The sequence below is a fragment of the Nerophis ophidion genome, linkage group LG25 (genome assembly GCF_033978795.1).
Source record: "Nerophis ophidion isolate RoL-2023_Sa linkage group LG25, RoL_Noph_v1.0, whole genome shotgun sequence".
NCBI classification, from domain to species: Eukaryota; Metazoa; Chordata; class Actinopteri; order Syngnathiformes; family Syngnathidae; genus Nerophis; species Nerophis ophidion.
The window spans coordinates 27,685,223-27,699,753 of record NC_084635.1 but is presented as its reverse complement, the minus strand read 5'-3'; the positions used below and the strand labels follow the sequence as shown (position 1 = coordinate 27,699,753).

General features: G+C 38.6%; 1 protein-coding gene across 4 annotated transcripts in view; it reads left to right on the top strand.

The window, feature by feature from the left end:
• Window positions 1-14,531, top strand: part of LOC133542931 (multiple epidermal growth factor-like domains protein 11) — a 445,750-nt gene that overhangs the window by 412,321 nt on the left and 18,898 nt on the right. For 2 of the 4 annotated variants that reach the window (XM_061887204.1, XM_061887205.1), the window contains exons 21-23: window positions 2,112-2,266; window positions 6,807-6,876; window positions 6,972-7,025. The exons of 1 other annotated variant lie outside the window; for it this stretch is intronic. In XM_061887204.1, coding sequence (XP_061743188.1) covers window positions 2,112-2,266; window positions 6,807-6,876; window positions 6,972-7,025 — 279 coding nt within the window. The remainder of the gene's footprint in view (window positions 1-2,111; window positions 2,267-6,806; window positions 6,877-6,971; window positions 7,026-14,531) is intronic. One more of the 4 variants, XM_061887206.1, reaches the window with a different exon arrangement.

Here is a 14,531-nt window from a genome sequence, read left to right as displayed (position 1 = left end):
TTCCTTCTGGTACCTAACAAATCTGGTTTATTGATCACTTTTTGAAAACATTTGATGTTTTCTTTCCTCTCTTTTTGTTGTTCGAAATCCATATGATATTTATTTATAATCACTTTGTTAGGGAAGCCCAAAAATAGCTCTTTGGGTAAAGAAAATGAACCTGAATTATCCTTGCACAGCCTTATTCAGCTTTTTTGTCATTTGTGATGATCCTAACGGGTTTTCCTCTCACTGAATCATTGATTGATACGTGTTTTTAGGATATCTCTTGGCCAGGAATGACATCCTGCCCCAAGTGGAGGAGTTTAAATATCTTGTTTACAAGCGAGGCGCATTGGTGTGGCAAACTGAACCGGAAGGCAAAGCTCTCATGTTGCCAATTGATCCATGTGGACCAAAAGGGTTTCAACTGTAGGGTTGCTGGGCTTTTCCTTAGACACAAGTTTTGTCATCCTGGGAGGAAATAAGAGTCTGCTCAGGACTCCTCCCTGGTGAAATGTTCAGGACATGTCCGACCGGCAGCAGGCCTCGGGAGAAGAGCCAGGACACCATGGAGATGTTAAGTCTCTCAGTTGGCCTGGGAAGTTTTCAGGATGCCCCAGGAGGAACTGGACTAAATAACCAGAAGAGGGAAGTCTGTTTTTCTCTGCATAGGCTGCTGGCCCCGCTACCTGAACTTGGATAAGTGCAACAAAATGGATGGATGAATGGCCAAATATTCTAGACTGACCATATGTCCAGGCGGGGTTTCTTAAATGCCTAAAATGTCCGGCGTTTTGTGTCAAAGTTGCTTGTATTTTCAATGTACGTACAGGGTTAAGATGGGGTTAAAAACAAAACAAATTGTGAAGGTGTGCGTACACAGCAATATTCTTAAAGGGAGGGGCTGAGAACGAGAGAGCAGGTAGTGGATACTTGGTCAAAAGCCATACATGTCAAACTGAGGGTGGCCGTATAAACAACTTTAACACTGTTACAATTATGCGCCACACTGTGAACCCACACCAAACAAGAATGACAAACACATTTCGGGAGAACATCCACACCGTAACACAACATAAACACAACAGAACAAATACCCAGAACCCCTTGCAGCACTAACTCTTCCGGGATGCTACAATATACACCACCCGCTACCCCCTACCACCCCACCGAAACCCCGATTACGTCACATAAAATATTCCACTTTGAAAAATATTTTTGGTGGAAGATTTTACATATTTTGTGTGTTTAACCATAAAAAAATAAATAGTTTTGACAAAAAAGGGCGGAAAACAAACAAAGAAAAAAAACAAGATAAAGAAAATTAAAACATTTTGAAATAAGGAGTAGATGTGAAGTTGATGTAGACTCCAGAGATGTAAGAGTTAAATATAAAATGTACTAAGTATGCCCTGGTACACCATTATCATCATTTCATGACCCAAGCAAAACCCTTTTTACATTTTTATACTGAAATAAATACACCTACAACTTATTAAATAAAAATATAGAAAAAAACTACCAGCAGCGGTAAAGTTTGGATCTATGAAAGAAAGAAGAAAGTGAATGAATGTTTATAACTGAATACATTTACATATGCATACAAATTTGTCTTATTTTTATTATTATTTCTTTTAATGAATTAACGTTTATGACAACCTTTTTTCCAAAACACAATATATAATGTGAGATATAACAGGATAATGCATACGTTTATCATTTGTTTTCAAAATGCTTACAAAAAAGTTGGAGCCCAAAAATTTACTGTGGGACCCCATTTTTATGACTTGATGGGGTCCATGGAACCCCATTTTGAAAATTATTTGCACCATATAAATATATTATTTATAAAGCAACTTCAGTATCATTGGCAAATGTTCACCTCGTCCCGGCCTTGGCGTGCTGCCCGCCTTGGCACGCATAAATGTGTCCTCTTTTTGGGATTTCACAATATGGTCAGACTAGAATATTCAGTATAACCATATATCAGGTTAATAGTAATAGTTAGTAGACCTTCTAATGTTTTTATTTTACAGCTCTGGACATGTTACCAGGCCAACTTAAGTTTGGCTAATTCATGTATAGGGATGTGATGTGTTGAAATGGGAGAAAATTTGCTGATGTCACAGCAGGGCTGCAGTGCACGGGCCTGCTCTCTTCTGCTGAGTCTTCGCCTAGTAACAACTCTTTAGGCCGCTGCTTCTCAAACCCAAGCTACCACACTCTGGGCCCCTGCACCTACGCCGCTCACTATGCCAAGCCTGCCAAGAGACGCTCAGCCAAGGTAGGACCAACCGGCTCTTTAACTTCCTCACATAGTCACTTGACAATCTGATATCCAATTTGACAGTTTGTTCTCTAATAGGAAATGTAAATGATTCTAATGAAATTGGGAACAGCATGTGCAAAACATTTAACAAAATAAATCAACAAATATGCAATTTGCTACTGAGAAAAAAGTTAGGACACATCATTCTTTAATAGCTTGTATTTACCTCTTTGACTGGAATAAACTCGGTGAGTAGCACAACGATTCCCCAATTCCACAAAGCACTAATAAAAGTAAGATATAAGACTTGGCCACCCCAGAAGTCTCAATGTACTTCCTTTGATGGATGCTGAATGGGTTTATTTGAATATTTTGCAAGATACTGCTTCAACTTTTGAACAGGTAGCATTTGAGCATGGGTATCAAACTCTGGCCCGTCGTGTAATTTCATTTGGACCTCGAGGTAATATCAAATTAACATTAGAGCTGGCCCGCCGGTGCCGCTGTAACACCGCATTCACCGCTGATATTCAGACTTGCCAACTCTCACGATTTTCCCGGGAGACTCCCGAAGTTCAGTGCCCCTCCCGAAAATCTCCCGGGGCAAGCATTCTTACGAATTTCTCCTGATTTCCACCAGGACAACAATATTGGGGGCGTGCCTTGAAGGCACTGCCTTTGGCGTCCTCTACAACCTCTCGTCACGTCCGCTTTTCCGCCATACATACAACGTGCCGGCCCAGTCACATTATATAAGCGGCTTTTACACACACATAAGTGAATTCAATTCATACTTGGTCAACAGCCATACAGGTCACACTAAGGGTGGCCGTTAGAGATGCGCGGATAGGGAATTATATAATCCGCAACCGCATCACCAAAGCCGTCATCCATCCGCAGTCCACCCGAACCAACATTTTATCAGAACCGCAACTGCCCGCCACCCGCCCGCTGAAATTCATCAGCGGTCGGCCACCTTTACAACTCACAGAGCTATTTAAACCCGTTTCACAGAGTAATGAAGACAATGGGAGCCTCTAACGTTCTCGCGAATATCCAATTGCGTTCATCCTGATGACAAGAATATGGGCATGCTGCGAAGCCATTGCCATTGACACCTTCAACAACATGTACAAACCGATTGTTAGTCCGGCAACATGTTGTGTGCAGCTTCCGCAATCACACGTACAAGATTGAAAGGCATATTGGGTGACACAGAGTACACTAATGGTTGTGATATAAACAATTTTAACACTCTTAGTAATATGCGCCACGCTGTGAAGCCACACCAAACAAGATTGACAAACACATTTCGGGAGGACATCCTCCCAGTAACACAACATAAACGCAACACAACAAATGCCCAGAATCCTCAGTATCCATGAAACTTCCTGACTATTTTATACACCCCGCTACCACCAAACCCGTCCCCCTCACCCCACAATTTTTTTTTACATTTTTTATTTGATATACCATTGATATTTTTTAATTGTTATTATTATTTGAAACTCGATTTTGCATGTCACTATAAAGTTATATAAGCCATGCTCGTTCAATATTCAATGCAAAACGTGTTTGGGTCCCTATTAAAAGGTTAATTTGTTCAACTTTGGCCCGCGGCTTTGTTCCGTTTGAAATTTTGGCCCACTTGAGTTTGACACCCCGGCATTTAAGCCTCCTTTAATAATCCTGTAATTGTGAACTGGTGCGGAAAGCAGCAAAACCACAACATGTTTTGCTTAAATTCTGTACTCTGGTTACAGTCACATACAGTATGTCCTATGTTAGTGTGTCAGAATTATTCAATTGTTGATTCCTCTCTCCAAACTGCATTGTTCCAGGTGTGTGTACTTTGACTTCTATTGTGGCAATCACTTCCTGCGATTTCATTTCAGGATTTATGAAGAGTTCTTTTAGTACCTTTTCCCCTTTGCAGCGGCAATGATGATGGAGGAACTAAATCCACCCACCAACATCAGCCTAGCTCTTGCATCAAATATTATTTTTAATAGAGGTTTTGCTCATTCAACTTTGGATCCTGGACCATCCCCTCAGACTAGAGATGTCATATCTAGTCTTCCAATGAGCAGGAAAACACTGTCTAAGACAATCTGAACAGTTCAGTTGTGAAAAATACAATGACCCGGGTGAAATAGAATATTCAGACATTTTTAGACAAAAACATAGTTATCTTAACGGTCCAGCCTCCACCCACAGAGACAAAGACAGTAGAGGGTTCACTCTGTTTCTTTCATTCCACTATAGATAGCTCAAAAAGTTATAGAAAGATTTTCATTTAACTTTCAAGAAATGTGAGAGTGAATGATTATATTTGGAGGTGATACAGTATAGCCTGGCAGACGTCTGCGCTCTCTGAGTACTTTTCCCTGCAAAATATATATATATATACATATACATATATACAGTGGGGCAAAAAAGTACTTAGTCAGCCACCGATTGTGCAAGTTCTCCCACTTAAGATGATGACAGAGGTCCAGAGGTGGGTAGAGTAGCCAGATATCGTACTCAAGTAAGAGTACTGTTACTTTACAGATTTATTACTCAAGTAAAAGTAAGGAGTAGTCACCCAAATATTTACTTGAGTAAAAGTAAAAAGTATGTTGTGAAAAAACTACTCAAGTACTGAGTAACTGATGAGTAACCTGTTCGTTTAATGATTACGGCAACAAATAATGCACAAAAACATAAAAATAGCAGTGAGCAAATTCAGAGCCAGGAATATCTCTTAAGCAACTAAAACAATGATACATATTAAATAATAATACATTACAATAAAAAAAAATTAAGGCAAATTGAGCCACAATAACAGCAGGCTCAGTAGGAATTGATTGATTGATTGATTGATTGATTGATTGAAACTTTTATTAGTAGATCGCACAGTACAGTACATATTCCGTACAATTGACCACTAAATGGTAACACCCCATGCAATAAGTTTTTCAACGTTAATCAATTACTTAATAAATGACCAAGTCGAGGTGAACTACCTCATATATAGATATACATACACACATATATCATATATATATATACATATATATATATATATATATATATATATATATATATATATATATATATATATATATACACATACATACATACATTTATATATACAGTATATAACTTATATTTCTTAATTTTGCCGTTTTTGTTGACATGTTAAAGGTGTTTTAATGAATATACATGCATGTTTAACATATAGATTCCTATCTTTCATGAAGACAACAATATAAGTTGGTGTATTACCTGATTCTGATGACTTGCATTGATTGGAATCAGACAGTATTGTTGATAACGTCCACGTTTTCAAATGGAGGAGAAAAAAAGCTCCTCCTTTCCGTCTAATACCACATGAAAGTCGTTGGTTTTTGGCATCTTATTTGTCCAGCTTCCATATTCGTTTTTATACACTTTACAATAAATACATTTGCGTCAAACTCCGTAGTTTGCTAGCTTGTTTGCGCTGGCTTTTGGAGACTCTTATTTTGTTAACGCAGGCGCGATGAAGCGGCACTTTTATTGTGAAGACAGGAACTGTGCGATCAGTCTTTAGGCTTTTGACGGGAAGTACGGTTGAAATAAAAATGTCTTTTTTCCTTTACACTTTTGATTGATTGATTGAAAATTGTATTAGTAGATTGCACAGCATAGTACATATTTTGTACAATTGACCACTAAGTGACAAGTTGTTAAGCACTATTGCTAAGTGCTTAACAAGAAATACAAACTACGAACATAATAAACAATCACTTACTGTACAATGTCTGCTCTCAGGGTGATGGGATATTTTTTTATTACAATTTTGATAAAGAATTAATGATAATCCTCAGGTTAAAAAAAAATTAATAAATGCATTCTTGTGTCTTTCTCGCCATCTCCGAGTCTAAGTTGAATGTTCAAGTTGAGCAACTTATTAGTTAATAACTTCTACCATACAAGTAAGAGACATCATTTCTAATCTAGAATGAACTTTTACCACTTCAGAGACAATGCAGCAGCTCCCCATCTCATTATGTAAATAGCTGCCTTAGCTAGTCGCTTCTGAGATCATGGCTCTGCTAAAAGTAGTTATAGTATGTTTGGGCTTATTATGCCAATATCACTCATACTTGCTTAATCTTCAGGTCATGAGATGTAAATGAAGTTTTTTTTGTTTGTTTGTTTTTTTAGAGGGTTTTATGGGCGCAATGGATTACTCCCATTAATTTCATTTTTGCCACCTTTTACTTGCCATGTTTTACGAGTTAGAATGCATATTAAAAAAAACATATGTTCCTGTGAATGACGGGTAAAATTCCAAAAAAGTGCAGTTCCCCTTTAAACGGGTTCCACCATATAAACGATATTTAATACTTAAAAAAACAATTTTGGGGGAAAAAAAGTATTTGCAATTTGCTAGCTGCGGTGGTAGAATCCAGGTTTATCTTGCCATGCTTTTTGATTTAAAGCTTCAGTCAGACATTAACGTGTTCTTCTTTATATGATTGCATAAGTGTGATGTCTAAAAAAGCTGATTCCTTGTATTTTCCAGATGAAGGCCAAGGGACGATACAGGAACAGTGCTCCAGAGTGGGGGGCGTATTGTAACCTCAACGAGTTGGGTCAGTCTCTGCTTCACCTTTCCTTCTCCTGTTTGCTTGATTTGTCACAATCAACTTTAAACCTCGTCGGACTGTTCTTTGTGGTTTCTGCGCAGGTGTTTACTGCATTGACCGGCGTTACAGTTGCCACGTGGAGCCGCACTACAGAGGTACATTTGTGACTGGGTGATGTCATCTTTTCATACTCCTCTGCCAACCCGCTTGCTCGCACACCTTCCATGCTCAATGAACCCTCTCATGTCCTCCTACATTAAACTAGATATCCCCGTTTTCTCAGGCTGGATCACAGTAGGTCAGCCATACTGGATATTTATGTACAAACCCTGTTTCCATATGAGTTGGGAAATTGTGTTTGATGTAAATATAAACGAAATACAATGATTTGCAAATAATTGTCAACCCATATTCAATTGAATATGCAACAAGAAACATATTTGATGTTCAATTTGATAAACTTTTTTTTTTGCAAATAATCATTAACTTTAGAATATGATGCCAGCAACACGTGACAAAGAAGTTGGGAAAGGTGGCAATAAATACTGATAAAGTTGAGGAATGCTCATCAAACACTTATTTTGGAACATCCCTCTGGTGTGCAAGCTAATTGGAACAGGTGGGTGTCATGATTGGGTATAAAAACAGCTTCCCAAAAAATGCTCAGTCTTTCACAAGAAAGGATGGGGCGAGGTACACCCCTTTGTCCACATCTGTGTGAGCAAATAGTCAAACAGTTTAAGAACAACGTTTCTCAAAGTGCAATTGCAAGACATTTAGGGATTTCAACATCTGCGGTCGATAATATCATCAAAAGGTTCAGAGAAGTTGGAGAAATCACTCCACGTAAGCGGCATGGCCGGAAACCAACATTGAACGACTGTGACCTTCGATCCCTCAGACCGCACTGTATCAAAAACCGACATCAATCTCTAAAGGATATCACCACATGGGCTCAGGAACACTTCAGAAAACCACTGTCACTAAATACAGTTTGTCGCTACATCTGTAAGTGCAAGTTAAAGTTCTACTATGCAAAGCGAAAGCGAAAGCCATTTATCAACATCCAGAAACACCGCTTCTCTAGGCCCGAGATCATCTAAGATGGACTGATGCAAAGTGGAAAAGTGTTCTGTGGTCTCACGAGTTCACATTTCAAATTGTTTTTGGAAATATTCGACATTGTGTCATCCGGACCAAAGGGGAAGCGAACCATCCAGACTGTTATCGACGCAAAGTTCAGAAGCCAGCATCTGTGATGGTATGGGGGTGGGATGAAAATGTAGAGGAAAGTACCTGCCCAGTCATCTTAGAACACTCTCAATTCCAAATGTTATCAATAACAATAACGGTTTCAGTCAGATGTTTGCTTTGCATGATCATAACATAGCGTGATAGTACAGCTGCAGGAGCCGAAACGGGCGAGTGACGCCATCAAAATATTTGGAAAAAAAAGTTTCAATTGCCTCTCTTCCTATTTGTATCTTCATGGTTAATAATTGATATTATGCATTGTGAATTGATAATGTTGAAAATTAAAACGATATCGATCCATTATTTTACCTTGCCCTATTCTATAGGGTCTGAATACTCGCGGAAGTTGTCAAAATGTATCTTCTCTGCTACGTTCTCTTATTCTCTGGCAGAGCATGTTATGTTAGTGTCGGTTAGATGCATATTGTCACCAATTTAGCAAAATTGAAACGAGCTACTGCACACTTACAGCCAGTCCCATTATAATGTGCTTATTAGCACGGTGATCAGGAAGTGCAAAATCTATTTGAGTAAATGTGTCACAAATAACAAAATGTATGCCAAACTAGAGACCAGAGGATCTGTTCAAATGTAATTCTAAAATATTCTAAAAAATAAAAACAACAAGAAAGGGAACTGGAAATGTGTGCTGTGTCGAATTGTAACTATAAGCATCTTCGAAATAAACTTAAACCAGGAGCAAAATATGAGATGATATGGATTACACATTCTTCCAGAATACAAGAACAACAAACATGTCAAAATGTTACTCACGGCAGTAATGAAAAAAAGTAGAAATGTAATGCATAGGTTTACTTTTTACATTTTTTGTTTTAAAGTACATATGCCCGTGTTCTCAGACTGGATCACAGTAGATCAGCTATACTGGGTATTTATTTAAACTTTAAAAAGCGGACGAAGCATGTATCAATATACATGTGCTATACATCTACATAACATACATAGGCTAAAAACACAGCCAAAATCATTGGAGGAAAAACAAAGACAATTTCAACCACTGTCACACCCCGCCTCGGGTGAAGGTAATGTAATCTTTGCAAACCAGACTTTCAAACAAAGGATGGCAAGGCACACAGTTGGTATGTTTACAACCATTCATTGAAATTCCAAAAGTGTCAAGAGGTGAACAACAACAGGAAGAAACAAAGCACCCACAATCTGTAACAGTAATACATAGAGGCAGTATTAGTATCGTACATTATATATAGTACATTTATATTCTAAATACGTTTCAAAGTCGCATGCGTTACAGGCCTACTGAAATGAGATTTTCTTATTTAAACGGGGATAGCAGGTCCATTCTATGTCATACTCGATCATTTTGGGATATTGCCAAATTTTTGCTGAAAGGATTTAGTAGAGAACATCGATGATAAAGTTCACAACTTTTGGTCGCTAATAAAAAAGCCTTGCCTGTACCGGAAGTAGCAGACGATGTGCGCGTGACATCACGAGTTGTAGGGCTCCTCACATCCTCACATTGTTTATATTCATAGCCACCAGCAGCAAGAGAAATTTGGACTAAGAAAGCGACAATTTCCCCATTAATTTGAGCGAAGATGAAAGATTTGTGGATGAGGAAAGTTAGAGTGAAGCACTAAAAAAAATTTTTTTTTAAATACATAAAGAAATAAATTTAAAAAAGAAAAAAAAAAGAAAAGGCAACGGCTCCAGGCAACGGCAGTGGGAACGATTCTGATGTTATTAGACACATTTACTAGGATAACTCTGGAAAATCCCTTATCTGCTTATTGTGATAATAGTGTTTTAGCGAGATTATAGATTAGAATGAATAGAATAAAATAAAATAGAGTGAACTTTATTGTCATTATATTTGCGTATAACGAGATTAAAGACTCCAACTTAAGGTGCGGTAGTGGGAACAAATATGGGGTGAAATAAATGACATAAGAGGTAAAAAGGAAAAACTAACAATTGAAATAAACAGACTACTATCCAATAAAAATAATAAGCAATTCTGTACAATATACAAAACACTATAAAAGTACAAAATACAAAATACTGTACAATATACAGAACAAGACAAGAGTACCGAAATATAAAGTCATACCTGAAAGTCGGAGGGCTGCGGTGAACGCCAGTGTCTCTGAGAGAATCCAAGGAGGAGCCAAGATCACAGCTGCCTTTTTGAGGAGGTCACATAATCCGCTCAAGTCTCCGGTAAGAGCCGACTTAATATCACAATTGGTTGACATGTGGTAGAGAAACATGTTCGCTTGACCCCTCCGTGTTAAAGCTTCACGATACAGAGTGTTTCGGTTGCTAAAGGCAGCTGCAATCCACCGCTTTCCACCAACAGCATTCTTCTTTATAGTCTCCATTATTAATTGAACAAATTGCAAAAGATTCAGCAACACAGATGTCCAAAATACTGTGTAATTATGCGATGAAAAGAGAGGACTTTCAGCCATGAGTGGTGCTGGGCTGAAATGTCCGCTGCAACCAATAACGTCACAAGCATCAACATTCCGTGACGTTTTCCACAGAATTCCTTGCGGGAAATTTAAAATTGCAATTTAGTAAACTAAACCGGCGGTATTGGCATGTGTTGCAATGTTAATATTTCATCATTGATATATAAACTGTCAAACTGCGTGGTCGGTAGTAGTGGGTTTCAGTAGGCCTTTAAATACATATCCTCATCAAAATAAGCATATTAAAAATAATCAAATAATCTAAATGTAAATCATCCATTATATCAAAATACATGTATTCACAATCAAAGGTCAATATTCAAATATGTCAAAGTAAAGAATTAAATGTCAAAACAGATTTAGCAAAATTAATTAGCAATCAACAAAACATTCAACCGGGTACAACACAACATACCGTATTTTTCGGACTATAAGTCGCAGTTTTTTTCATAGTTTGGCCGGGGGTGCAGCATATATTCCGGAGCTACTTATGGGTGAAATTATTAACACATTACCGTAAAATAACAAATAATATTATTTATCTCATTCGCGGAAGAGACGGAGAAAATGTCAGCAATCATCACACACACGTCAGCCAATACGAATTCGTCGGGGGAGGGTCATGGCAAAAGTGCATTGTGGGTCATGGAATGCTAACTGCTATTTGCTATATGTTACTGCCGTAGCTATTAAAATGGATCATTTCATCGTTGGCGGTAACTTATAAAAACTGAGAAAAATGTCACCGAAAAAGGAAATCATGTACTGCAGATTACCAGCTGGACGTAGTGAAATATGCAGCAGAAAACGACAAGAGAAAGCTGCGCAAACCTTTGGAGTTGGCAGAGTTGTTTAGAAGCAACATCGAAGAAGAAAATTTCATGGGATTTAGCGATTACGAGTGACAGATTGTTTGGTAAATGTATAGCATGTTCTATATGTTGTAGTTATTTAAATGACTCTTACCGTAATATGTTATGTTAACATACCAGGCACCTTCTCCGTTGCGTCATATAACGTACATTTATTCAACCTGTTGTTCTCTATTCTTTATTCATTTTAAATTGCCTTTCAAATATTTATTCTTGGTGTTGGATTTTATCAAATAAATTTACGCCAAAAATGCAACTTATACTCCAGTGCGACGTATATATGTTTTTTTCCTTCTTTATTATGCATTTTTGGCTGGTGCGACGTATACTCAGGAGCGATTTATAATCCGAAAAATACGGTAATCTCATCATCAAAATAATCACCTCAGTAGATGTTTGATGCATGGAGACCGAAAGTCTTGCTCAGGACAGAGAAGCTCCTCTGGCAGTGGCAGACAGCAGACTGGCAGAAAAATGTCATTTTCCCACTGAAATAGCCCATAGCCCCACCCACTAGCTGAGACTAATTTGACAGGGGAAATTAAAGGCCTACTGAAAGGAGATTTTCTTATTTAAACGGGGGTAGCAGGTCCATTCTGTGTCATACTTGATCATTTCGCGATATTGCTATATTTTTGCTGAAAGGATTTAATAGAGAACATCGACGATAAAGTTCGCAACTTTTGGTCGCTAATAAAAAAGCTTTGCCTTTACCAGAAGTAGCAGACGATGTCCGTGTGACGTCACGGGTTTTAGGGCTCCTCACATCCTCACATTGTTTATAATCATAACCTCCAGCAGCAAGAGCTATTCGGACCGAGAAAGCGACACTTTCCCCATTAATTTGAGCGAGGATGAAAGATTCGTGGATGAGGAAAGTTAGAGTGAAACACAAAAAAAGAAAAGAAAAAAAGAAAAGGCGACGGCTCCAGGCGGCGGCAGTGGGACCGTTTCAGATGTAATTAGACACATCTACTAAGATAATTCTGGAAGATCCCTAATCTGCTTATTGTTTTAATAGTGTTTTAGTGAGATTGTAAAGTGATACCTGAAAGTCGGAGGGCTGTGGTGAACAACAGTGTCTCTCAGAGAAGCCAATGGAGGTGCCAAAATCACAGCTGCCTTTTTGAGCTGCAGGATGAGGTCGCGTAATCCACTCAAGTCTCCGGTAAGAGCCGACTTAATATCACAATTTTCCCATCCAAAAACTTGCAGCTTGACGTAAACAAACATGTACGCTTGACCGCTCTGTGTTAAAGCTTCACAGCAAAGAAACCGTGTTTCGGTGCTAAAGGCAGCTGCAATCCACCGCTTTTCCCCAACAGCATTTTCTTTATAGTCTCCATTATTAATTGAACAAATTGCAAAAGATTCAGCAACACAGATGTCCAAATTACTGTGTAATTATGCGATGAAAAGAGACGACTTTTGGCCGTGTGTGGTGCTGGGCTAATATGTCCGCTACAACAAGCGTCATCGTTCCGCAACGTTTTCAACAAGAAACTCCGCGGGAAATTTAAAACTGTAATTTAGTAAACTAAACCGGCCGTATTGGCATGTGTTGCAATGTTAATATTTCATCATTGATATATAAACTATCAGACTGCATGGTCGGTAGTAGTGGGCTTCAGTAGGCCTTTAAGAAAACAGTTATTTTGTAAAATACACCATAAATAACCATCACATGTCTACAAAGTATTCACATCGTACTTTTGTATTTGTAAAGCAGTCATATTTGTACACAGTGTATTCAGGCTTAGACAACACAACTTTCTAATGTCGAGTGTCCCTCCGCAACACCTAGCTCCTGACAATCAAGGTTCGGCCCAAATTAGGCCTAATTAGTCATGGCAGGTGTGCCCACCTACATAAAGCCCTCAGCCCCGCCCTGACTCTTTTAGCCATGCATTCAGAGCCATGGTGAGTGAGAGGTTACAATTTGTTTGGTGAGCATGCTTTCCACTGACTAAAAAAAAATATTTTCACTAACACAATTGAATGTTTGTAGTTTGTCCATGTTGAGTAGTGATGGGTCAATGAGGTGTCATGAAGCGTTTCGACACATAGCAAAACTGTATTGATACTGTGTCACTAAATACCGACATATGCTGGACATTAGTGATGGGCTGATGAGGCGTCATGTATCGTTTGGACACATTGCAAACTGTATTGATACTGTGTCAATAAATACTGACATCTGCTGGACATTAAAATTCCCTACAGGCAACCTATGGACCGTCTCAACTGACACTGATTTTATGACCTAGTACATACAATACTATAAACCAAGTCATTGTATTTCATTTAGGATTATTTCATATCTTCATTTAAATAAAAATATGTTTTTTACCTGTTTTAGATACAGTCAATAAATAATGTGAACATGTGTCATAACATGGAAATCTATGAGAACGTGTTGTGAATAAGGATAATTGTGGACTGGGAATTTTTTTTTTTTTACATGCGCTCTGAATACGCACTGTTGATTGATTGATTAAAATTTTTATTAGTACATTGCACAGTTTAGTACACATTCCGTAAAATTGACCACTAAATGGTAACACCTGAATATCCATCCATCCATTTTTCTACCGCTTATTACCTTTCGGGGTTGCGGGGGGCGCTGGCGCCTATCTCAGCTACAATCGGGCGGAAGGCAGGGTGCACCCTGGACAAGTCGCCACCTCATCGCAGGGCCAACACAGATAGACAGACAACATTCACACTCACATTCACACACTAGGGCCAATTTAGTGTTGCCAATCAACCTATCCCCAGGTGCATGTCTTTGGAAATGGGAGGAAGCCGGAGTACCCGGAGGGAACCCACGCATTCACGGGGAGAACATGCAAACTCCACACAGAAAGATCCCGAGCCTGGATTTGAACCCAGGACTGCAGGAACTTCGTATTGTGAGGCAGACGCACTAACCCCTCTGCCACCGTGAAGCCCAACACCTGAATAAGTTTTTCAATTTGTTCAAGTCGAGGTCCACGTTAATCAATTCATGGTAAAAACATAATGAGTATTCCAATCTAGCTGGATTTGAACCAGTGTCCTAAGGAACTCAGCATAAGCA